The following is a 26,841-nucleotide window of genomic DNA, read 5'->3' as shown; positions in this document are numbered from 1 at the left end:
GGAAATAAGGGAAAGAAAGATAAGATGTTGAAACTGGATTGTGTTTTAAATGGTTTTTGTTTTGTTTTGTTTTGTTTGTTTCTTTTATTTAGTATTGTATGTTTTTTCTTTTTTGGTTTTTTGTAGTGTTGTGTTTAATTTGTTGGAAATCTAATAAATATTATTTGGGGAAAAAACACCACCTCTCAAGATATCGCCGGCCAATTTGGCACGGCGGTTCTTGAGATGGAGCAGCGAGTTTCGGTCCACATTTTGATACCTTAGGACAATGTTTTGAACCGAGATGGTGTGCCTGGGAACTGACACGAAAGGAGGGGAGCCCTGCAGTCAGAAAGGGTGTGATATTTTCATTTGCGAATGAGCAGAAAGTGTGCACCTCCTCCAGCGTCTGAGATGAAGGCCGCAAGAAGAGCAGCTAGCCGCATGTCTGCCGCCCCCAGCCAATTTCACTGATCCCAAGCCAGCATCTAATGGCGCAATAATGGCCTTGTCATTGTCACCGTTGTGCTATTAGAGGGTACAGTTGGGATCAGAGGATTGGCTGGGGGCAGCCCGTGGGGCAGAGGCTGCCAGTTGCCGTACCCTCCTCTTGGAAGTGCAAAGCGATTGATTCCCTTCTGAGTCCACAGAAAAGGGGGGGAGGGTTATCAATCTAAGCCAGCAAGCAAATGAATCAGTTGCCGCCTAATGTACTCTTGGCTCCTGGCTCAGTTAGCGCAGTTGAAGGTCAGACCATTGCCACAAGACTCATTTCTCCTTATGGAGCTTAAGAGAGGAGCAGCAGGAGGGGAGGTCCCACCAGTCTAAACACCTACACAAATTGGCGTTTTGTTGGGGAATAGAGGGGAAAGCTGCATCGAGAGCCAAAATGTTTTATTAGAGAATCATCAAGTTGGAAGGGACCACGAGGGTCATCTAGTCCAACCCCCGGCAGTGCAGGATTCTTTTTGCCCAACGTGGGGCTCAAACCCACAACTCTGAGATTAAGAGTCTCATGCTCTGCCAACTAAGCTACCCCAGCTTCTTAGTCATTGCATTTACTACTACTACTACTACTAGGGACGCGGGTGGCGCTGTGGGTTAAACCACTGAGCCTAGGACTTGCCGATCAGAAGGTCAGCGGTTTGAATCCCCGTGACAGGGTGAGCTCCCGTTGCTCGGTCCCAGCTCCTGCCAACCTAGCAGTTCGAAAGCACATCAAAGTGCAAGTAGATAAATAGGTACTGCTCCGGCGGGAAGGTAAACGGCGTTTCTGTGCGCTGCTCTGGTTCACCAGAAGCGGCTTAGTCATGCTGGCCACATGACCCGGAAGCTGTACGCCAGCTCCCTTGGCCAGTAAAGCGAGATGAGCGCCACAACCCCAGAGTTGGCCACGACTGGACCTAATGGTCAGGGGTCCCTTTACCTTTACCTTTACTACTACTACTACTACTGTGTTTTGCTCCAAGGACTGCAAAGTGGCACAAAATGTTTCTCCCCTTTTCTGTTTCATCCCCTTTTCTGTCTCATCCTCACAACCCTGTGAGGTAGGCTGCTCTGAGATACTATGGCTGTACACACTGCCTTTAAGCATATTTGAAGCACGTAGAATCATAGAATCATAGAGTTGGAAGAGACCACAAGGGCCATCGAGTCCAACCCCCTGCCAAGCAGGAAACACCATCAGAGCACTCCTGACATATGGTTGTCAAGCCTCTGCTTAAAGACCTCCAAAGTAGGAGACTCCACCACACTCCTTGGCAGCAAATTCCACTGTCGAACAGCTCTTACTGTCAGGAAGTTCTTCCTAATGTTTAGGTGGAATCTTCTTTCTTGTAGTTTGGATCCATTGCTCCGTGTCCGCTTCTCTGGAGCAGCAGAAAACAACTTTTCTCCCTCCTCTATGTGACATCCTTTTATATATTTGAACATGGCTATCATATCACCCCTTAACCTCCTCTTCTCCAGGCTAAACATGCCCAGCTCCCTTAGCCGTTCCTCATAAGGCGGCCACAGAATTCTAGGCTACCACACTGCCGGATGAACAATAACAACGAAAGCTTAGAAGGTGTGGTCGGTTGCAGAATTCAAAGAGATCGCTGCCCTTTCCTATCATGTTCTAGGCTGGATTCTGCAGGGGGGCTTTTTGGATGGGGTAAATCTAGCAGAAGTACAGGCTAATTCTCAGAAAGCAGGACCATGGCCAGCTCACTGAGAAGCAAGACACACATCCTAGCAGGACGCAAGGCTCTCCAAAAGCAGCCAGCGTGGAATGTTGCTGCAGCAATCATCTGGAGCAGATGGAGAGCTGGGAAGGCTTTTTGCATTCTGTGGCCACATGAGTAACCTGCCAGGGGCCACAGTCGCCTAGTGAGCAGAGCCAGTGAGCAGAGCCAGAGGCAAAAGTGGACAGAGCAATGAACTTTAGCTTTGTGTGGCAGGCTAGTTTCCACACACCCTTTTATCCAGGCACCATCTGAGCCCTTCTTTGTGTGCCTCCTTCACCAGAGGTCCAGATGGCGGCATCACAAGAACGGGGCCTTTTCTGCGGTGGCTCCTTGCTTGTGGAATGCTCTCCCCAAGGAGGCTCGCCTGGCGCCTTTGTTACATATCTTTAGGCGCCAGGCAAAAACCATACTTCTTCTCCCAGGCCTTTGGCTGATAAAACAATCCACAGCCCATTGAACTGCTGGGCGGGTATTGTTTTCGTTTGTTACTATGGCATGTGCTGTTGTCGTGTCGTAAGCCGCTCTGTGAACCTAGGATGAAGGGTGGTATAGAAATTTTAAAAATAAAATAAACTAGCGGCATTTTCAGATTTCAAGCGAATATTTCAGGCAGGCAAAAACAGGGTACGAAGCAAGAGTGGTGAGGGGCGTGGCCTGGAGAGAAGGGGCGTGGCCTGGAGAGAGCACCCAGGGCCAGATAGATAAACCTGGAGGTTCACTAGTTGCCATTTGAATCTCTGCTCTCTGTTAAGGAGACTGTTGGGGCTTAAAGGACCAGAACCCTTTTCTGCAAGCCCTGGTTGAGTCCAGAAGGCTCCTACTGGTGAACCTTTCCCAAGGAACCCTAATTTAAAAGGCTTTGCTATAGTTTCCCAGTGCTAAAGAAAATGCACTTTGCACCAGCTCAGGAACACTTTGATCTCTCCTTGCTTCCAGCATTCTGTACAGCCCAGTGCTGAGAAATGGATGCAAGGGCACGGCTGAGCCATAGGAAGTCCTGGCACATGTTAAGGCCACAGAGGTGGGGTTTCCCCCTCTCCTTTCTTCTCTAAGTCACGCTCTCTTTTGCATTCCGTTTCATCCTTCTCTCTCCTCTGTTGCTATAAAAGGCTTCACCTGCAATCAGTGACTCAGCAGAAACGAGCCCTGCATGCTAAACACCCAACAGCCTTATCTGGGAAGCCAAACCCGCCACCTGGAGCACCCGTCAACACGCAAAACAGGGAAAGGAAGATGAAGCTGGGTGTACAAAATCATTCCACCCACCCCACCCCATCAAACTGAACTGACTCAGCATATACATATATATAGGTAAACATGATGGATTGGGGAAGGGGCATAGCTAAGTGGTCAGAGCATCTGCTTTGGGTGCAGAAGGCCCCAAAATCAATCCCTGGCTTCTCCAGGTAGGTCTGGGAGTGGCTCCTTTTCTGAAAACCCTGGGGAGCTGCTGCCAGTCAGAGTAAGGTAAAGGTAAAGGGAGCCCTGACCATTAGGTCCAGTCGTGGCCGACTCTGGGGTTGTGGCGCTCATCTCACTTTATTGGCCGAGGGAGCCAGGCGTACAGCTTCCGGGTCATGTGGCCAGCATGACTAAGCCGCTTCTGGCGAACCAGAGCAGCGCACGGAAAAGCCGTTTACCTTCCCACTGGAGCGGTACCTATTTATCTACTTGCACTTTGACATGTTTTTGAACTGCTAGGTTGGCAGGAGCAGGGACCGAGCAACGGGAGCTCACCCCGTCACGGAGATTCAAACCACCGACCTTCTGATCGACAAGTCCTAGGCTCTGTGGTTTAACCCACAGTGCCACCCGCGTCCCTTGCCAGTCAGAGTAGACAATACTAATCTAGATGGACCAGCGACCTGGCTTGGTATAAGGTAGCCTTCTACCTTCCTTTGGCTGAAGGGAAGGGCAGTAGCTCGGTGGCAGATCATCTGCTTTGCATGCAGAGGGTCACAGGTTCAATCCCTGGCGTCTCCAGGCAGGGCCGGGAGAAATGGGGCAAACCTACTATTGATTCTGAACCTTCTGCCCCCATTCCTGTGTGTTTATTCTTTTACTTTCCTCTCCCTGCCCTGGGGAAAAGGTGCCACCTTTATTTACAGTCCTTTGGGGAAGAGAAGTGGTGTGATCACCACATTCTATTCCTGCCGCACACACGTGCCTATCTGTTCCAAATATAGCCCTCTATTATCTGAAATGCCTCTGATTGTGTCCAGGGGTGTGAACGAATGCATTTCTTCGTGTGCAGCGAAGAAGAGGTTCTGTCCTCTCTCTTCTTGACTGCCTGACTTGATGAAAGGACCGGCCTGAAGTCTTCTGGACCCAGATGCTGTTGGCAGAGGGGAGAGGAGTCTGCAAAAGTCAACATGTCTCTCTTGCGGACTGATCTGGCCATAGAAATTGGTCTCAGATACAGGGAGGTATATAAGGAAGCCAAACCCCCCATGAGAAAAGATTATACAAATCCTCTTTGTTGACCATCCCCAATAGGGGCTGCCAGCTTCATTCTAAAAGTGGGGCAGGGGGGTGCCCCACACCACTGTGAAAAGCCCTGGGTGGGAGATGTTAAATTGTTCTTATATGGAACCACAGCGGCAAGAGTACTGTTAGCCCAGAAAATGGAAGCAAGAAGAAATTCTGACGAAAGAAGAATGACAGACGAAATTAATGGACTGTGCAGAATTGGACAAAATGACAGGAAGGATTCGAAACCTGCGGGACCAGAGATTTACAGAAGATTAGAAGAAGTATATGAATTATTTGAAGAGCAACTGTAATCCACAAATTACGCTAGTAGGACTACAAGAAGTTTTGTAAGGAGAAATATATGAAATGTTACAAAGTAGAAAAAGACAGAGATATTGGTTATGAGTTTGAAATGTAATAGGGAAAATAAGAAATGCATACTAAGAGATTAGATTGGAAAATTTTCAGACAGGACTGATGGAAGTCAAAAAAATTGAATAAGATGTAGAAGTATGTTTAATTACTGTTGAAAGTGGTATGTTAAAAAAACTAATAGAAATTTATATATATATATATAAAAGAAAAGCCCTGGGTGGGTGGGGGTGTCAGATGAAACCCCCCTGCCTGAAACCCACAACTGTGGTGATGCTGAGCTAGGAGGCGGCCTCACTCTGCCCACAGCAGCTGTCCTTGTCTCTACATCTTTAGACCCTCTGGACTGGGGGAGGGCAGCCCACCCCCTCCCTCATAACACTAGACTTCATGTACATCCCACGAAACAGAAAGTTAGAAAATTCAGGACCAATAAAAGAAATCCCTTGTTCACGCAGCACAAACTATGGAACTCCCTGCCACAATAGGCAGTAAACGCCAACCAACCTGGATGGTTCGGAAAGAGGATTATGAGGGGGTTGGACTAGACGACCTGAAGTTACAGAACACGACCCTTTGGGTCCCTTCCAACCCTACAAGTATATGGATTCTCTAAAATCTATGGCGCGACCACATAGGGAATGCTGCGTACAGTTCTGGTAGCCTCATATCAAACAGGCTACATTAGAGTTGGAAAAGGTTTAGAAAGGGGCAACTCCAATGATCAAGGGGTCGAAGGCACTCCCAAATGAAGAAAGGCTGCAGTGTTTGGGACTGGTTCGGGGTAGCCTCATAAGAAGGGCCCAGCTGGAACAGGCCAAAGGTTCTCTACTGCGGCCAGAAATACATTTCCGGCAAGCAAGACTGGGAGGAAACATCCGTCCCCTATTGTGTGCGCCACAATGGCTGTCATTTTATGGTACATTGCCCCTGAGCGTGGAGGCTCTATTTGGCTCCTTACTGCCCTCGACATGTCTCTTTTGGTCGAATCCTTTACAGTGGTACCTTGGGTTACAGACGCTTCAGGTTACAGGCTCCGCTAACCCAGAAATAGTACCTCGGGTTAAGAACTTTGCTTCAGGATGAGAACGGAAATCGTGCTCCAGCGGCACGGAGGCAGCAGGAGGCCCCATTAGCTAAAGTGGTGCTTCAGGTTAAGAACGGTTTCAGGTTAAGAACAGACCTCCGGAACGAATTAAGTACTTAACCTAAGGTACCACTGTATTCCCCAAGCCAAAGAGGACCGCACAACACAACAAACGCCAGTGTATATGCAGTGGTTAGACTGCCAGACTAGGAGAGCTGCATTCAAATCTCCACTAGGCCACAAAGCTAAAGGAGTGACCTTGTAAATGAGCCTCACTCTCTCAGTCCAACCTACCTTGCAAGATTGTTTGAGAGGATAAAAAGGAGAGCTAGCCTTGTGTTCTGCCCTGATATCTTCGGTGGAAGGATGGGAGGCAGAAATGCAAGGAATCACTAGCCTGAAGTCTGGCTACTGCCAGCTTTATTTATTGCTGATTCAACTCAGGTGTTTCCCCTCCTTCTCCCCTAAATAAAAACACTGTCCATTGAGCACAACCTGCCGTCACCATCCCCCTTCTCCCCAGTGCTCTGTTTCCAAGCCTCTGCAGTGTTATCTTGCCAATAAATCAAATTACCCCCATTTAAAAGGAGGAAGGAAACTGCCGCATCCTAAATGGATCGTTCTCCTGCCTCCCGTTTTTAAGCTCAAGGTCGGTCATATTGATCTTGGCACCTCTTCTTATCCCTTTGAAAAGAAGGAGAGGGAGTTATTTTAAGTCGCCCCAATAGGCCAGAACAAATCTGAGGGTTGATAAAGAAGAATTGTCCTGGCTGCATTTTCTTAAGAGCTGCAATTTCCAGGGCGTGGGAAGGGCAGGGGATTGCTTTTAGGGATATTAATGTCCTTTGTAAAAGGAGAGAGTGGGGAGGAGAGGTGAATAGAGTCTGATTCACCTGTGCAGAGGTTGTGATACCTTCTGAGTGTTTTTTTGGGGGGGGGCTGTGTGTGTTAAACCTCCACACACAAACTTAGCGTGGGCTCAGTTGTTTCATTTATTTATTTTGAAATAGATTTTATTAAGGTTTATAGAGAAACATACAAGACTTAATATATTTCCCCTTTTTAAAAAAACAAACCAATACTTTTATCTATATACAGTGGTACCTCGGGTTACATACGCTTCAGGTTACAGACTCCGCTAACCCAGAAATAGTGCTTCAGGTTAAGAACTTTGCTTCAGGATGAGAACAGAAATCGTGCTCCGGCGGCACGGCGGCAGCAGGAGGCCCCATTAGCTAAAGTGGTGCTTCAGGTTAAGAACAGTTTCAGGTTAAGTACAGGCCTCCGGAAAGAATTAAGTCCAGATACCATATTCGTATTTATTGCGCTTGTAAGGGTCTCTTAACAACTCTCAGCAACGCCAACCACAGCTCCCAGAATCCTTTGGGGGAAGCCATGACTGTTTAAGAGTGCTTTGAATCTATGGTGTGGATTTGGCCCTAGTCTCTGGCCTTTGGAGCTGTGTAACCCCATAACCTCCCACACTGAGAGCCGAAGGCTTTTGTCTGAGGGTGCAAGCTGGGAGAGAAGGGTTTGGGTAACCCAGGATTTCCTCGGAAGGCAGATGTGCTGTTTTGTGTGGATTCCGGCGGCCAGCATGGCACAGGATATAAGCTCTTCACAGAACCATCTGTTCAGCTGGGTCCCCTGTCACATGCGACACCATCTGCCAAACCTGCCAGGCAGGGAGGCGGGGAAGGGAAGAGACACTATTTATATCCACCGCCAGCTCAAGGCGACAGCAGCAAATGGACAGCGAGAAAAACTCAATGGGATACCCTTTTCACAATCCCACTAGCATCAATCTGCCCAATTTGGTAGCCTAGAACCACATAAATGTTTTCTGACATTTATTTTCCTCCACTTTCTTACACAGCAGGTTCCGCCATGCTGGCAACTTCTTAAACATCAGCACCAAGGTGATCCGAGGCTCATTGGCAAATGTATTTGTTTGCAAATTGCTTCGATTGTACAGATTCCAATTTCACCTGAGGAAACCTTTATTGCATGGGTAGGCAAACTAAGGGCCAGTGGCCGGATCCGGCCCAATCGCCTTCTAAATCCAGCCCGGGAATCAGCATGTTTTTACATGAGTAGAATGTGTCCTTTTATTTAAAATGCATCTCTGGGTTATTTGTGGGGCATATAAATTCGTTGAAATATAGAGGACTTCCGGAGGCGGCGCGCTCAGCAATGGCGGTCCTCTTCAGTTGCTGAAGAGGGGCTCCGCGGAAAAGGGTCGTGCGCTGCGGCACAGCGACGACCCATGAAGAAAAACCACTGGTAGAGTGAGCCAGTGGCCGTGGGATTCGGCGGGCACCAGGAGCGACCTCCGAAACGCAGAAGGGACCCCGTAAGGGGTTTCGGAACGTGAAGGGGGTAGCGGTGCTGTGGATCCATCGCTCTTTCCGCGGAAGTGAAGCCGCGCGGCTGCTGCTGATCAGCGCTGACCTTTCTTCCTTCAACAATCGAACTGAAACAACTTACTCGTGAGTAGGAAATTTGAAGCTTTGTACGAACTAAATTTGGAGAAATTTGGCTGAAAGCGGGAGACGCTAAAAAGGAAGTCAGTCTCCCGGCTCTGTTTAAAGTATTGAGCAAAGCCCCTTTAAAGCTGAAGCGCTGAAAGGAATCTTAAAAGAGTTGGAATTTATCTGCAAATTCGACCTTGATTGATTAAAAGTTAAAGAAAGGACATAACAGTTTTATAAGTGACAATTTTATGTTCCTCTTTCTTTTACCTTGTGGATTACAAATTTTTGAAACCCTGTTCTCGGTCTGACTGGATACAAGTAACATCGGTCTGCAGTAACTGTAGACAAAGTTAGAAGTAACATTGGGCTACTTTGTAACCGGGAAAAGGAACTGTTGCAAGCACCTTGGTAAAGAACTCTTATTCTCTGCAGTTTAAGCTTAAGGAGAGGGGCTCCCCCCCCTTGTTTTGGATAATATTTTTTTTTTGTGTGTAAAGGGAACTTTTGGTGGAAATTTCCTATCCTTCTCCCTAATTTTTAGGGAGCTCCCCCTGCTGGATTGTGGATTTAATAGTATTTGAGAACTGCTACTAGTCTTGGAATTTTCCTGCCCGGATGTTTATTTTTTCTGGAATTAATTTTCCCATGGGATTTACAATTTGACCTTGATACTGGGACAGCTGTGGAATGAGTGGCACAGCAAAAACAAGGGCTGCAGAAAGAAAAAAAGCAAAACAAACTGAACTTTTGCAATTAACTCTGCCTGTGCAGCCACGCAGATCATCTGTCCCAATTGTGACAGGCCTGCAGGAAGGACAAGCTATACAGCCTACTCTTGGAGAGATGGCTGCTGGAGGGATAGACTCCGTATCTAAAGAAATATTGGAGCAGTTGGCAGCACTGAACAAGAAAGCGGATGAACAAGCACTTAGGTTTGATGAACAAGCTGCTAAACTTGACCAGGTAACAGCCTCAATTAACAAATTGACAGACCAAGTTTCTAAAAACTCTCAGGCCATAGATAATATTGAAAAGACTGCAACAGAAAATCGGAAACTGGCACAGGAAGCAAATACAAAAGCAGACGAAAATAAAAAGAGGATAGAGGAATTAAGAGGCGAAGTCAGACCACTGAGTAGACAGGTGACTGAACAACAAGTGTACCTGTCCCTTGCAGAGCTGAAAAATAGGGAAAATAACCTCAGAATTAGAAACATTCCAGAATCAGAAAAGGAGGATTTGATTGGATTTTTGACAACAGAATTATCCAAATTCTGGGGTGTGGCAGAGGAAAAAGACTTTAAAATTGTCACCGCTTTCAGACTAGGAAGAGTGGCTAGGAAGGATAAACCAAGAGATTGCCTGATCATTTTCAGATCTAGGCAAGAAAAAGAAACCATACTCGGCTTGCATTTTAAAAATCCATTGGTGATCCAGGGAAAAAAGGCAGAAATTTTTAGAGATATACCAAAACAACTTCTGGACTTAAGAGCCACATATAAAGACCTAGCAAGCTTACTGAGAAACAACACAATCCCATACAGGTGGGAATTCCCTCAAGGATTATCTTTTACCTTGAAAGGGGTGAGGGTAAGAATCAGAACAGCAGAGGAGCAAGAAAAGTTCCTAAACGACCACGGGGAAGACCTTCGGAAAGGAATAGCAGGTGCCTGGCCACCTCCTCCGCTTGGATTGAATCCGGTTCCACCTCCAGACAAAAACGAAAAAGGAGACACCCCAGCAGGTAAATAATTAGTCCAAGATGTCTCTACAGCTTCTCAGTTGGAACATTAATGGCGCAAATTCTCCCGAAAGAAGGAAAAAGATTTTTCATATTTTGAGAAAAGAACAATTAGACATTATTTGCCTTCAAGAAACGCATGTGACTAGGCTCCATAGGAGAGTACTAATTAACAAGAGACTAGGCCAAGAATTTATCTCATCAGATAAGGTAAAAAAAAGAGGAGTAGTGATTTATGCAAAGGAGACTCTAGCACCAAAATTGATCTTTAAAGATGAACAAGGAAGAATTTTGGCGATTGAAATTCAAGCACAAGGAGAGAAATTTTTGATTGTAGGAATTTATGCACCAAACGATGGGAAATCGGAATTTTATAAGAAGCTACATGAGACAATGTTGGACTATATTGACTATACTAACATCATCCTGATGGGTGATATGAATGGAGTTGTCTCCACACATATGGATAAGTCTCAAAATCAGAACTTGACCAAAGATGGCAGACTCCCAAAGACTTTTTTTGAACTTACAGACAATATGGACTTGATTGACATCTGGAGAACAAAAAACCCTCTAGGTAAAGAGGGAACTTTTTTCTCTGAGGCCCATCTTTCGTGGACAAGAATCGACCAGATTTGGACATCTAGAGGACTGGCACCTAAGACAAAAAAAGTCGAGATCTGCCCTAAAACTTGCTCTGACCACAACGCCTTGAAAATAGATTTAAGACTGGCACCAGCTGGATCCTTCAGATGGAGAATGAATGACTATTTGTTTAGAGATCAGGAGATTGTGAAGAAGGCCCAAAAAACGCTGAAAGATTACTTCGAAATAAATTTGAATACTTTGGTGGAAAAGAAAACAATCTGGGACGCAAGTAAAGCTGTGATGAGAGGATTTCTGATACAGCAGAACTCTATCAAGAAAAAACTCTGGAATGGTAAAAAGGATAAGATCTTGGAGAAGATAAGAGATGGCGAGAAAAAGTTGAGACTAAACCCAAAATCAAAAGAAGTTTTAAGAGAAATAAAATTCCATCAAGCACAATATGCAAAATTGATAAATCAAGAAGTTGAATGGAAAATTAAACAAATGAAACAAAGATCATTCGAATCGGCAAATAAATGTGGGAAGCTGCTGGCATGGCAGCTGAAAAAGAGACAAAAGTTGAACTTTGTTACCAATCTAGAGGTTGAGGGAGAATGTATTCAGAAACCAGAAGATATTAGAAAGTGCTTCCAGAGATATTTTAGAAAATTGTTTACTCAAGGACCCCAAGTGGAGACTGAGATAGATAATTTTCTAGGAAGTTATGGCCTCCAAAAATTAACACAAGACAAGCAAACAGCCCTGAATTACAAAATAACACAACAGGAGATTGAAAGTGCCATTCAGAACATGCAATTAGGCAAATCTCCAGGTCCAGATGGGCTTACCTCCAAATACTACAAGACATTGAAGGAATATTTGGTTCAGCCATTAATGGAGGTATGTAACCAAATTATGGAAGGAAAGGGGGCACCCGAATCGTGGAAAGAGGCATTCATCACCTTGATTCCTAAATTGGAATCTGAAAAGACTCAACTCAGGAATTATCGCCCTATCTCACTCCTAAATGTGGATTACAAAATTTTTGCTAACATTTTGGCAAACAGATTGAAAAAAGTCTTGAATGAAGTAATTCATAAAGACCAAGCAGGCTTTCTCCCTGGCAGGCATATGTCTGACAACACTAGGAATATCATTGATGTTTTGGAGTTATTACAGACAAATCTGAACACGAAGGCAGCTTTGATATTTATAGATGCCGAGAAAGCCTTTGATAACATATCTTGGAAATTTATGAAGAAAAATTTGGAAGGGATGGGAGTGGGAAGGGCGTTCCAAAATGGTATTGAAGCAATCTATTCAGAGCAAAAAGCTAAATTGATAGTAAACAACGTGGTGACTGAGGAGTTTAAAATTGAAAAAGGGACACGACAGGGGTGCCCCTTATCACCCTTGTTATTTATTTCTGTCCTGGAGGTGTTGCTGAACATGATTAGGAAGGACCAGCGGGTGGAAGGAATACAGGTCGGGGAAAAACAATACAAATTGAAGGCCTTTGCAGATGACCTGGTTTTGACATTACAGGAGCCAGAAGCTAGTACAAAAAGAGCCTTAGAACTAATTTCTGAATTTGGTCGGGTGGCGGGATTTAAGCTGAACAAACAAAAAACCAAGGTTTTGGCTAAAAACTTGACACCTTCAGAAATAGATGGGTTTCAGAAGGAAACAGAATTAAATGTTGTTCCAAAAGTGAAATACCTGGGGGTTAACCTGACTGGGAGAAATTTGAATTTGTTTAAAGATAATTATGAAAAATGTTGGTCGGAAATCAAAAAGGATTTAGAAACATGGTCGAGACTGAGACTTACCTTGTCGGGCAGAATAGCTGCAGTCAAAATGAATGTATTGCCAAGAATGTTGTTTCTGTTTCAAACCCTTCAGATCGTGGACAGAGTGGAATGTTTTGGAAAGTGGCAGAGGGACATTGCGAAGTTTGTCTGGCAGGGCAAAAAGCCCCGAATAAAATTTAAAATATTAACAGATGCAAAGGAAAGAGGGGGGTTTGCCCTGCCGGACCTAAGACTGTACTATGAAGCTGCATCCCTCTGCTGGTTGAAAGATTGGTTTTTGTTAGAAAACACTGATGTCCTAGATCTGGAAGGGCATAGCAATGCTTTTGGTTGGCATGCATATCTCTGGTACGACAAGGCAAAGTCTCATAAACTGTTTAAAAACCATATTGTCAGGAAAGCTCTACTTATTGTCTGGACTAAATACAAAGACTTATTCGAAAGTAAGACTCCGAGGTGGTTATCACCGGTAGAGGCTAAGGCCGTAAAATTTCGTAATATGGAGACTGGCTGGTTGAAATATTGTGAGATAATTGAAAGAGATGGTGACACTTGGAGGTTGCAGAGTTTCGAAAAACTGAAAGGAAAGGTGCGAGATTGGTTTCATTATGCCCAAATTTTAGAGACTTTTAAAAAAGACAAAAAAATTGGTTTCCAGGTGGAAAAATCAAAATTAGAGACAGAATTACTTGAACCTAAGACGAAAGTGCTTTCAAGAATGTATAATTTGCTGCTTAAGTGGAACACTCAAGATGAGATAGTTAAATCAGCTATGATAAAATGGGCACAAGACATCGGGTACAACATTATGTCTGAAGACTGGGAAAGGTTATGGACCACCGGTATGAAATTTACGGCATGTACTGCCTTAAAGGAAAACATCATGAAAATGGTATACAGGTGGTACATGACCCCAGTCAAACTTGCAAAGATATATCATTTGTCTGACAATAAATGTTGGAAATGTAAGGAAGCTGAGGGAACCTTTTTTCACCTCTGGTGGGCATGCCCGAGGGTGAAGGCCTTCTGGGAAATGATCTATAACGAGTTGAAAAAGGTGTTTAAATACACCTTTCACAAGAAACCAGAGGCCTTCCTCCTGGGCATTGTGGGCCAGAGAGTGTTAAAAAAAGATAGAACTTTCTTTCTATATGCAACCACAGCAGCAAGAATTCTTATAGCTAAACACTGGAAGGCACAGGAGTTACCCACGCTGGAAGAATGGCACTTGCAGCTGATGGACTATATGGAATTAGCTGAAATGACAGCCAGAATCCGAGACCTGGGAGAAGACGCCGTGGAAGAGGACTGGAAGAAATTTAAGGACTATTTACAAAAATATTATAAGCTATATGAATGTTGAGAATTTGCTAAATGTTCTGGAAAAACATGCTTCAGTATTGAATTTGGTAAATGTTGAAAATTAAGTTAAGATTTCGAAATGTATAAATTGTGGACTATATAACTAAAGGAAAACACAAAAACATATGAAATAAGGTATTAATTTGCTGTTTATTTTTATTGTAAAGAAAACAGGGGATGGGGGACATGGGGAAGTCTGATCGATCATGAAAATGGATGTGAAAAATGTGAATCTTTTCTTTTTTTTCTCTTATAACTTCTTTTCTTTTCTGTAAAACTGCTTTTGATGTGCTATGGATGATATACCCTTCTTTTACCCTGGAAAAAAGCAATAAAACTTTATTAAAAAAAAAAAGAAATATAGTCCGGCCCCCCACAAGGTCTGAGGGACAGTGGACCGGCCCCCTGATGAAAAAGTTTGCTGACCCCTGTTATTGCAATGCTCCATTTTAAACAAACAAACTTCCCTGCATCTTGAAATCTAGTCTGGAAGGGTAAAGCGTTAGATCCAACCCTTTTCCTTGACGTGCTAGCTTTCCACGTGCAGAAATGTGGAATTCAGTTATGTGATTCTGCACCTGTCCACACCTGCAAAACGAAGGGCTGTAATCCAAGGAGGTCTGTGTCATTTGGTCCTTTGGAACAAGGAAGACAGCTTCCAGTGGACTCTTTTGATAGTGGGAAGAGCAGGGGCAAAAGTTAGCAATGAAAAGGAGGCATTCTGATCCTGTATCGGCAGTGGTGGCTGGTGCCTCTTGGAACCGATAGGGTGGAAAGCAGGGAGCCCAACAGCAGGTGGCGCCAGAGACAATGACAGGCAGCTCCAACTTATTCTAGTTCTGTCCCCATCCTCCTCCCTGGTGTGTTTTACAAGGGCAGCATTGAGACTAAGGAAGAGTGCCTCCACCCTCTGGCCTGGATGTCAGAAGGCAGGCAGGTGGGCGCTGGCTGAGGTTGGTGAGGCAGTGCCCCGCTCAGCTTAAATGGTCCAGCCTCTACTATGTATTGGGCAAACCCACATAGTATCAGATTGGCTACTGCTTCTGTGCTTGTCTTAGCCTTGCAAGCAACTGTACCTGAGAAAGAGAGCCAAACATCTCTCCAGTAGGCCCCACATGTACTACCCATTTAAAACATCACCATACCCCTTTAAACAGTCCTGCCTTCTTCCCAAAGAATCCTGGGAGCTGTAGTTCGTTAAGGGTGCTTAGAGTTGTTAGGAGACCCCTATTCCCCTCCCAGTGCTACCATTCCCAGGGGTGTTTAACAGGCAACCCGATCTTCCCAAGGAACCTTGGAAATGGTAATGCTGGGAGAGGAAAAGGGGTCTCCTAGCAACGTTCAGCAGCTTTAACTGACTACAGTTCCCAGGGTGCTTTGTGGGCAGAGGCGTAATGCTGCTTTAAAGCTTGGTTGTATAAATCAACACAGACGGACTGGCGACCTGATCTTCATGCAAGAAACAACACACTGAGTCATATACTTGTTTTTATTAACTTTTATTTGCTCCTGACAGAAGGTAATGGGAGCCGCTGAGAATCGAGCCCGCTCCTTATTTGCATAGCTCCACCCTGAATTCCATTTCTTGGTCACGCCACACGGTGACAAAGAGACAGGATCCAGAAACTGATTTTTAATACATATGTAATTGTGTGTAAGCCACTTTGCGTGTTTGCTCCCAAAAGCATTCATAATAATGTGTGTGTTTTTTTATTTAAAAAAATGACAAAATAAATCAGCTGGGAACACGGCATATAGCCTTGGGCTAGTTATTCTCTATGGGGCACAGCTCCCATCTGTTAACATGGGGGGAACTAGCAGAAACGGTTTTTAAAACAATCTACACACATTGGTATTGCTGTAGAAATGCCGAACGACTAGACACAGATTGTGCTAACCCAAAAAAGAGAAAACCACAGCTACCATTCAAAGGTCCTCAAACAGGTCTCCTACGATGAGATCTGGCAATTGCTTTTTTTTGGTGGTGGTGGTGGGGGAAATCACCAACAAACCAAATTAAACCAATTAAATGTAATTTAACAGCTCGTTAACTAAAATGCCTTTACAGCTACTGTAAAAGAGACAACAGCAAAGTATTTGTTATCCCGTAAAACTTATGGAGTGGAAACCAGCGGTGTGTGTGTGTGTGTGTGTGTGTGTGTGTGTGGAGAGCACAAAGGGAGGGGACACACTTAAGGCACAAGATAGTTAATACCAAAGCATGGCGACAACTGGGGTGTTACAGAAGCAGTAAGCTAGAAGGGCTGAGAGCCAGCTGGCCAAAGCGTTGACAACGGTTAGTGGACCACAGTGGTGGGAGGTGCCTTTGCCAGAAGGACAGCTTCTGTGCATTGGTGACAGGGGAAATCACCCACGTAAGTCAATTTTACATTATGCTTATTAAAGGTTCTCCTCACTCCGGTGACGGTGACTGGTGTCCGTCGAGCTGAAATGCAGGAGGCCAACAGTAGGGGGAGCCAAAGGCAATGGAAAGCAAGTTTTGACCCCATCTTCCTCCCTGCTGAGTTTTACAAGCGGTAAGAGGAAGGCCGCCAGCCAGGGACTGATTGTAAGAAGGCAGGGAGGTGGGAACGGCCTGGCAGAGGGCAGCCAGGGGTTAGCAGGGCACTGCCTCATTTGCCCCAAAGGGCCAGCATCCACTACACTTCACGTTTTCACTTTTCAGACTCCTTTAACTGAGCCCTGCCCTACCTCGTCAAGGCTAGACAAGGACAGGGAACTGAACCCACAACCTCGTGCTCCACCGACTGAGCTATCCCAATGGGAACCAAGTCAGGCTCCACGCCTGTTTAGCCACCAAACCAGTTTTAGGGGTCTGCTCCCTGCGAACAAAGCCCCAAATAACTCTGGAGCTGATTACCTGAAAAATCACCTTCTTCTTCACTGCCTGGTAAGGGCACTACTAATGGAGTCCAGTTATTTATCACCATGGCCTGATGCTTAGTTGCAAGCAGGCACAGGAGGAGGGCTTTTTCACTGGGGGCACATACCTGGGAGGTCCCCCAACTTGACCCGATAGAGATTTCTAGGGCCCACCCTGTTCTTCCAATTACCAATTGTTTTAACTGATTTTAATACTGTATTTCCGTACTGTTGCGACCTGCAGAAGGACCTTACGGTGGGTAGATAGATAAAGAAACACGTCGGGTGGTCTGCGGCACTAGTCCAACAATATCTGGAGGGCCACAGATTTCCTATCCTTGCCCTAGAGCGACCATTTAATAGAACAGTAGCACTGGAAGAGACACCGAAGGACATCTAGTCCAACCCCCGGCGATGCAGGACTTTCTACTAAAGCTGGCAGAAAATTCACACACGTTACTGCCACCCAAACAAGGAAGTCTGATTGAATGAGCATCTATGCTCCCCATTTCACCACTGCGTTACGTTTTCCCATCACAGAAACAGAAAACGATATCTAAGCACCTGAGCAAGATGAAGGTTTTTCCTCCCTTGAAACCAATCCAGAGAAAATTCAGCAAACAGAGCAACAGAACCGTTGACCAATCTTATTTTAAGCAGGTGTGGGAAACCTCTGGCTTGCCAGGTGTCTCTGAACTACAACTCCCATCTTCCCTGGCTATGGCCACACTTGCAAGGGAGGATGGGAGCTTTAGTCCAGCAATGTCTGTAGGGCCACAAGTTCCCCACACCTGCTTTAATGCAAAGTCTGACCTCAGGGACAGTCAACCTGGTGCCCTCTGACTGATGTTGGGCTACAACTCCCATCAGTCCCTGCAAGCATGGTCAATAGCCAGGGATGGTGGGAATTGTAGTTCAGCGACACCCGGAGGGCCCAAGTCATCAGATGATGCGAGCTAAAACTCAGGGACACCCAGAACTCATCATCTTAGCCACCCCTAGTCTAACTCATACATGCTTCTAAAATCCTTTTGAAACCTGAATTTCGTCTCTGGGAAACTCTAGTTTCAAGGAAGCCTCCATCTCCCTCTAAAGTTATTTGAGAACGGTTAGACACAGAACGATGTTTGACAACAATTTGAAACGAATGACTTCAAATTCATTTCCCCCCCCCCATATATAAAACCTGAAAACCACTTTTCCCCCTTCTTTTTTAAAAGAATCTACAGTACTTCTTTGTGCTGAAGGTCAAAGGTTTGGGGACATACCTAGAGCCACCCACATATGTGCTCATTGCTACACGCTGTCCCCCGTCTAAGCAGGTGTTGGATTTCGACAGCATAGAAAAAGTTGCTTCGAGATCGTTTTTTTAAAACACTGCATTTTCAAAACTTCAAAAATTCAGACGGCAGATTCTCACATTTGAGTTCTGGGGTTTTCTGCTTCAAGAATTCAGCTCAACTCTTGGGGAAGAGTGGTGCCTGGTTCTCCTTACTTGAGGCATCAGTTCCATCTATAGTCCAGATGCAGGCTAACAAGTCCTAGACATGATGGATGAGAAGATGCATATTCTGGACCACTCCAGGTGTGTCTCTAAGCTAAAGCTAATGCAATGGAGGCAACCCTACTTTGTTTCAACAGGGCCAGGTGCCGTGGAGAAATGCTTCTATACTTTTTCTGAAGGTGTCCAACTTCCCCAACCAGCTGGTGGAGGGAACCGCTGCTTAGCTCGGAGAATTGGACTCTGCACATGCTCGGGGGCACTTTGCATTTATTCCTGCACTTCCTACACCACCCGAGCTTTGGCATTCAGAACAGACTTCTGAATGGGGAAGAAACAGAGGCTTCATACACAAAGTGCCTTTGAAGCATACCCCACTCCAAGAAACCTGGGAACTGCAGTTTATCCTGCACAGCACTACAATTCCCAGCACCCAGAACAAACTACAGTTCCCAGGATTCTTTGGGGAGGGAAAAAAATGAATGCACAGCCAGAGGTTGCTTTGTTCCATCACAGCTGTTCCCAGCATCATCTTCAGCTAGCCCTTATATTTCTGCTCACCCACCCAAGGGATTCCCCTTGGTCCTAGCTTCCCCTCTTATCCCCCTCCTGCTCCCAGAGCAGACACTAGTCTCTTTCCTAATAGCCAGCAGCCCCACAGACATGGTCCCTATCCCTGGGATCTCCAAGACTGGAGGCATTTTCCACCACTTCTCACCAAAAAGGGCTGCTCCTCCAAAAATGGAGATGCCTCTTTAAAATACAACATCTGTACGTTGTGCAGGCAGGCAAGGTGAGTGAAGTCAGTGAGGGGTTAACAGAGCATGTGGGACTTTACCTGCAAATTTCTCAAAGAACCAGAAAAGGCAGTGAATGGGGAGCTCACACCACTGAAAGCAGGGCGGCCTGGAACAAGTGGACTTCCTATTAGGTGGTGACTGACCCACAATCCAAAAATCCAAGTCAAGTCGTCACTTGATGGTGCAGTTGTCACATGATGTGCGCAGGTGTGGAGATGAGCCCTGGGCGACTATGTGAGGGCTTCCCCCAGAGGTCTCTAGCCAGAGAGGACCAGAACCACTGCTTCATAAAGTAGGGGAGGGAGCCTCCCTCTCTCCTTGCCCCCCCCCCCACAGAAAAGGGAGGCCCAGCACAGTCTACCATCACCATCATAACCACTTCACCTATCTTAGGGTGCTTCCAGACCGTTGCTCTCTTTGAGCAGGGTCCAATCACATACCAGCAAATTCAGGTTCTAGAAATGCAGGAAGCTGACTCTTGGTCCATATAACCCAGTATTGGCAACACCAACCGGCAGCAGTGACCCAGGGTTTTAGACACAGGTGACATTCCCAGCCCTTGCTGGAGACGTCGGGGATTGAACCTGGGACCTTCTGCATGCAAAGCAGGTGCTCTACCATTGAGCTACCTACCGCCTGGCCAATTATAGTGGGGAGGTCTTGTGCAGCAAACCTGCTTCCCCCAAAGACTGGAGTTTTTGCAATAAGGAAAGTAACAGTGAAAACGCACTGGAAGGGCAACGCTTCCTTTGAGGCGTTGTCTAACCACCCTGCAAACAAATCAGGATGAATGCGACATAAACAGGTAATCTAGAAGGGCCCCATGTTGATTCATCCTATGAGTTTTCATTGATTAAATGGTCAGCCAATTAAATTTGCATAAATATGCCCAGGAAATATGCCCAGCAGTGGGGGGAGGGGAGGGGAGAGAAAGAATGTCATGTTTCTTGTTGGAAGAAGCATTCCCGGATGTGTGAGAAGAGGGGGAATATTAGAAATTAACCTAAATATATCTATTTTTTAAAAGTGTGGCATTAATCCAAAGAAGGAACCCTTTTAACTGAGCTAAAAAGGATTTTGAAAAGACGTGCTTCCCCAATCAGGCCAAGAGCCTTTGCAGCCCTAATTTGCAACTGGATCCGCTCGCCAGTTAAAGTCCAGGCTTTCTCCCAAGTAAATGTGACCAGGGATCCCACCTGCACAGCCCCTTTCTCCTGGGCAGGCTTACTCAGAAAGCAATCCCCGGGAGGGGGGCTTTATAGCCAAGCAAACCTGAAAGAATACTAGAATTGCAGAACTGGAAGGCACCCCAGAGTCATCTAGTCCAACCCCCTGCAATGCAAGAATCTCCACGCACAGGTCCCCCATCCGATTTGAAACCAATCTGAAAGGGGGGTGGGCTTCCGACGCTACACACCCCGTTATGGCTTACTCCCGTGATTACATAAAGTAATTCGGAGCAGGGATCACAGTTGTGCGTCCTCGGCACGATGCGCACACTCAAAGGTTGCTCGCTGGGGTTCGCTTCCCCCGTCCACCCGAGGGCAGCCAGGGTCTCACTGCGCGCTCCTCGGGGCTTAACCCGCCTCAGTTTCCCCTCTTGGCGGCGGGCGCGGCGGGGGGCGTGAGGTTCTCGGTGAGATAGGCGACCAGGAGGCAGATGAAGACGAGCATGACGCAGATGGAGCCCCCGACGGCCGTCATGGCGACCACGATCTCCCGCATGCCGGCCGGCTCCACGGTGAACTCCACGCATTCCGGAGGCCACCGGGGAGGAGGAGCAGAATCAGGATCGGTGCCGTTGGCGGCGGCGGAGAAGAGGGGCTGCAAGCAGAGGCGGTAGCGGACGCTGCCGTGCGCGTCGTGCAGCAGGTAGTCGCGGCAAGCGGCGCCCAGCTGGACGCGGTCGCACTGGAAACGCGTGTAGGCGCCTTCCCACGAGCACGAGAGCGAGAAGCCGCGCAGCAGGCCGAGCTCGGCCGAGGAGGTGGGAACTTCGGCTCCCTCGTCGCCGCCGTCTTCTTCTCCCTCGGCCAGCAGGGGAGGCCAGCCCCACTGCAGGAGGACGCTGCCGTTGAGGAGCACGTTGGCCAGCAGGGCGCGCCCGGGCGAGCGGTGCGCTTTGCAGCTCCGCGGCGCGCACTGGAAGCCCCGCGCCCGGCTGCGAAAACACAGGCGCCCGCCCTGCGCCCCCGAGGCTCCTCCGCCGCCGTCGGGGCCTTCGCTCAGCACCTTGTACGGGCACCACGGGTCTCCCTCCGCACCCGCATCCTCGGCGCCTCCGAGCGGCGGGTCCCGGTGCGCGCCGCGCGCCTCTGAGGCTCCCCAAGCCGTCGGGACGCCTCCCAGCCGCGGCGCCCGGCCCAGTCCGAGCAGGGCGAGCAGCAGGAGCCGGAGAAGCATGGCTGGCGCCGGGGCATGGAGGAGCAGGAGCAGGTGCAGCGCGAGGAAAAGGGCTTTCCCAGGCCGGGATCCGGCGCGCTCTAGCGGGGCTTGGGCGCTAAGGGAAGCCCCGGCCGGAGGCAGGCCGAGGCGGGACCCCGGCGACCTCGGCTTTCCCGGGCAAACGGCAGAGACATTTTCAAAGTGCCAACTTGAAGAGGGCGAGGCGGCGGCGCGGGAGCCGGCGGTGGCGCCTCCTTTCGGGTGGGATCCGGGAGGTTCGGGCGCCGCCCAGCGGCCCTCCTCCTCCCGGCGGCAGCGGCGGCGGCGCGGTTAGCTCTCGCTGGGTCTGGAAGGTGGAATCGGAGAGAAGAGGGGGTGCGTGTGGGAACAATTAAAAGTGCATTTTGTATAGAGGCAGTGTGGTGTAGTAGGTAGAGTGCCACCCCTGCGAGACCTGGGTTCGAATCCGACCTTGGCTTTGAAGCGTTGGGCCAGCCCCTCGCTCTCTGCGTAACCTGCCTCACAGGGTTGTTGCGGGGAACGCCGCGCAGCTTGCTGTTGTTTAGTCGTGTCCGACTCTTCCTGACCCCATGGACCAGAGCACGCCAGGCACTCCTGTCTTCCACTGCCTCCCGCAGTTTGGTCAAACTCATCCTGGTAGCTTCGAGAACACTGTCCAACCATCTCGTCCTCTGTCGTCCCCTTCTCCTTGTGCCCTCCATCTTTCCCAACATCAGGATCTTTTCCAGGGAGTCTTCTCTTCTCATGAGGCGGCCAAAGTATTGGAGCTTCAGCTTGAGGATCTGTCCTTCCAGTGAGTACTCAGGGCTGATTTCCTTCAGAATGGAGAGGTTTGATCTTGCAGTCCATGGGACTCTCAAGAGTCTCCTCCAGCACCATAAATCAAAAGCATCAATTCTTCGGCGATCAGCCTTCTTTATGGTCCAGCTCTCACTTCCATACATCACTACTGGGAAAACCATAGCTGTAACTACAGTGGTACCTCGGGTTACATACGCTTCAGGTTACATACGCTTCAGGTTACACACTCCGCTAACCCAGAAATAGTGCTTCAGGTTAAGAACTTTGCTTCAGGATGAGAACAGAAATCGTGCTCTGGTGGCGCGGTGGCAGCAGGAGGCCCCATTAGCTAAAGTAGTGCTTCAGGTTAAGAACAGTTTCAGGTCAAGAACGGACTTCCGGAACGAATTAAGTACTTAACCCAAGGTACCACTGTATATGGACATTTGTTGGCAAGGTGAAGTCTCTGCTTTTCTACAAAGTCAGTGAGGTCATATCCAGAGCTGGTTCCAGAGCAGAGCCACTGAAATTGTTTTGATTTATGTCACAGAATCAATCAATCAATCAATCAATCACATGATGGGGTGCAAACACACCTTTTGAATGGCAATGCCCATGAACTTGGGGGTGGGGGTGCGGCCCCCTGAAATATTTTAAGGAGTGAATTAAGGGACCTCGGCCCCTAGGAGTTGGTTTCTATGCAAGGTGTACAGTGGTGCCTTGCAAGGCGAAATTAATTCATTCCGCGATTTTTTTCGTCTTGCGAAGCACAGTGTCGGGAAAGTTTTGGAAAAGCTTCAAAAATCACCAAAGTCTTTAAAAACCTCAAAAAAGGCTACCACACCGTGTTCTATGAGTTGCTCCTCGAAGTCAAGTCGCAACTGTATTAATGGTGTTAAGAAAAAGGAAACAAACTTGCAAGACGTTGCCGTCTTGCGAAGCAAGCCCATAGGGAAAATCGTCTTGGGAAGCAGCTCAAAAAACAAAAAACCCTTTCGTCTTGCGAGTTTTTTGTCTTGTGAGGCATTCGTCTTGCAAGGTACCACTGTATATATCCCCTGCAGAACACTACAACTTCAGGACTTCCTATGAAACTGAATGTCGACAGACAAAAAAGAAAGCGCTTATTCACCAAGTGCGTAGTTTCACCTGTGGAACTCACTCCCACAGGAAGCCGTGTCGGCCCCCAACTTCTATGGCTTTAAAAGAGGATTAGACCAATCCATGGAGAAGGCAGCAATGCTGCTGGAAACCGCAGGAGGGGAGAAGGCTCTTGTGTTCAGATCCTGCTTGCAGGCTTCCCAGAGGCTTCTGGTTGGCCACTTACTGTATTTTTTGCTCCATAAGGCGCAACTGAACATAAGAAACACATAGTTTTTAGAGGAGGAAAACGGGGGGGGGGGAATTCTGAACGAAACAGTGCGTGTATGATTTTTGTGGTTCATGCTGTGGCCACAGACATGTGATCTGATGGTGAATTTGGGGTGACCCAATGCAAAAATCCTGAGGATCCATGTGGATCCATGCTTTGTAACCATGTTTTTGTGCCATTGTGGCCCCACACAACAGTGGATGCGTGGTTTTTGTTGGTGCAGGCTGTAGCCATGGACATACTATGTGATCTGATGGTGAATTTGGGGTGACCCAATGTAAAAATCCTGAGGATCCATGGGCTTTTACCTCCCCACTCCCAGGCAGCCTCTGCTAGCGTCCTTTATCTCTCTCCCCGATTGGCAAACAATCAGCGGCTTTGTTTCAACACCCACTTCCCTCTTTAAAAAAAAAAAGTATGATCTGCTTTTTGCCCCTGGGCAATTTGGCTCCAGGAACAACGCATTCACTCCATAAGACGCACAGACATTTCCCCTTACTTTTTAGGAAGATAAAAGTGCGTCTTATGGATCGAAAAATACAGTATGAGAACAGGATTCTGGACTAGATCAGGATGTTTGGCCTGATCCAGTAGGCTCTTCTTAGGTTCCTGTCCACTCCTAGAGGGGTCTTGTCAACCTGGGAAGGGAGCCCATCTAGGAAATACATTTGGGAAAAGGAACAGGCTAAGGAGCCAACCCTCTCCAAATCTGGAGTCCCTAACACAGTTGGATGGTGCCTTGTACGCTTCCTTCTGGCAACTCCTGCAGCTAAGCCTGTGCCAAATGTATTGCTCTGCTTTCCTTTGGACCACATCAACAAGGCCAAGAATGGGGTCTTGTCGTCTGGGCAGCCCAGGACTCCATACACACTGCCCTGGCTTGCATCTCAAGGAAGTCACTTTGGTGCTGCTAACACAGTGCTTTGACTTCACTCCCAGAGTGTCAGGAGTTCAGCCTACACTCGAATAGGACCCTGGCAGAGACACATGCCTGACTGGCACGTTCCCTCCCTCCTGGTCGATCGTTTGGGAGCTTCAAAAGCTTTCTTCAGCCCGAACATCACAGCGACCGATGCCCACCCACACTGGCACACTTAGGGATCTGCAGAGTTTGCGCAACTTGCGTGACAGACCTCAGCAACTCAGCATATTGGCTAATCTACTTAATTTACATATAAACACACACAGAGCACTGCAACATGGCTTCCTCTCTCTCTCTAGCATCAGACAGCAAAAAGACAAAGAAATCATTCTCCATTCTCGAGACAGAAAGATGCCAGCAACAACATCTGCTCCTAGGGTAAGGACGCCTGAAGGGTTTTCGAATCCACCATGTCTTACCATAATCTTAAAATCATCTTTCTGCTACCAGCTCCATTCTAGTTGCATAAATGGGGTTTTGGGGGGCGAGGGGGAATGTAATGCATTTGGAAGACCTTGTTGCATGTCTAGCAAGGGCTGCGTTTGGCTTGCCAGGTCACCGTCTGAACAGAGTCGTTTCCCCTCTTCCTTTCTATTCCTATTTAACGCCCATTTAGAGAGGGAGAGAATTCAGCAGAAGAAGAAAAAGAAATTGCCCAAGCAAAACATTGCACCTTGCAGCGGCTGCTTTGACAAATGTCTGTGCTTCCTTTCCAACCGCCTCTTGGCTGCTCCGGGTGACCTGCTCCGCCCAGGGAACATCGAGCTCCCTGCAAAAAGGCTCATTAATAAAAGATCACTGGGGACACGGGGCCGTCTCGCTTGCAAATGAAGCCAAATTTAGAATACAATCTGTCTAATGGGCCACAGCAGATTTGCTGGGTCAAGCCAAGAGTTCGTGCAGCAGGGTGTTTCCTGCCCCCCGTGCTGAAACTGCTCAAAAGAGAGGGATTGTGGTTCAAATGGCTGGATACGTGCTTGGCGTGTAGAAGGCACCTGTCTGAATCCTTGGCGTCGCCTGCTGAAACACTGGCAGGGAATGGAAAAAAACCAACACTCTCCCTGAGGTCCAGAGTAGACTGAATGTGACCCTCGATATTTCTCCATCTGTCCCTCCAAGCTCTTCTCCAGGTCATAACCCTTCCCAGCCCTGCTTTGCATGCAAAGTATTTATTTTTTAAAAACTCTGGCTGCAATGTCTCCTTGAACTCTGATAATGCCTCTTTCATTTCTGGATGAAGACTAGAGAAGGGGCAAGGGATGGAGCTCAGTAGTAGAGCACCTGTCTTGAACACAGAATAGGTAAAGGGTAAAGGGACCCCTAATCATTAGGTCCAGTCGTGGCCGACTCTGGGGTTGCGGCGCTCATCTCGCTATAGTGGCCAAGGGAGCTGGCGTACAGCTTCCGGGTCATGTGGCCAGCATGACCGCTTCTGGCGAACCAGAGCACCGCACGGAAACGCTGTTTGCCTTCCCGCTGCAGCGCTGCCTATTTATCTACTTGCACTTTGACGTGCTTTCGAACTGCTAGGTTGGCAGGAGCAGGGACCAAGCGATGGGAGCTCACCCCATCAGGGGGATTCGAACCGCCAACCTTCTGATCGGCAAGTCCTAGCCTCTGTGGTTTAACCCACCCGCGTCCCTGCACACAGAATACCTCAGGGTCAATCCCCAGGACCTCCAAATAACGCTGGGAGAGACTCCTGCCTGAAACTCTGGAGAGCTGCTGCCAGTTGGTGTAGGCCAGGGGTCAGCGAACTTTTTCAGCAGGGGGCCGGTCCACTGTCCCTCAGACCTTGTGGGGGGCCGGACTATATTTGGGGGGGAATGAACAAATTCCCATGCCCCACAAATAACCCAGAGATGCATTTTAAATAAAAGCACATATTCTTTTTTTTTTTAATAAATACATCTTTATTGGTTTAAAATACAATCTTACAATAAAGGTAAGTACAACAAAGTTAAGCACAGAAAAGAAGGAAAAGAAAAAAGAAAAGAGAGGAAAATAATTCTCCACATCAAAAAATAAAAAAAAATAAAAGTAACAAGAAAAGAAAAGTAACA

At 47.4% G+C, this 26,841-nt stretch overlaps 1 protein-coding gene across 1 annotated transcript; it reads right to left on the bottom strand.

The window, feature by feature from the left end:
* Nucleotides 1-15,597: 15,597 nt before the first annotated feature.
* On the bottom strand, nt 15,598-22,445 carry FNDC10 (fibronectin type III domain containing 10). The gene has a single exon (XM_081204052.1). It carries the CDS (start codon nt 21,699-21,701, stop codon nt 20,886-20,888), a length of 816 nt encoding a protein of 271 aa, XP_081060178.1. The 5' UTR covers nt 21,702-22,445; the 3' UTR covers nt 15,598-20,885.
* Between the last annotated feature and the right edge of the window lie 4,396 nt (nt 22,446-26,841).

The sequence above is a fragment of the Podarcis bocagei genome, assembly GCF_964188305.1.
Source record: "Podarcis bocagei genome assembly, chromosome: 7".
Lineage (NCBI taxonomy): Eukaryota > Metazoa > Chordata > Lepidosauria > Squamata > Lacertidae > Podarcis > Podarcis bocagei.
This window is presented reverse-complemented; position numbering and strand designations above follow the sequence as displayed.

Coding starts and splice junctions, on each gene's coding strand:
- FNDC10 (XM_081204052.1), bottom strand. CDS start 21,701: ATGCTTCTCCGGCTCCTGCTGCTCGCCCTGCTCGGACTGGGCCGGGCG.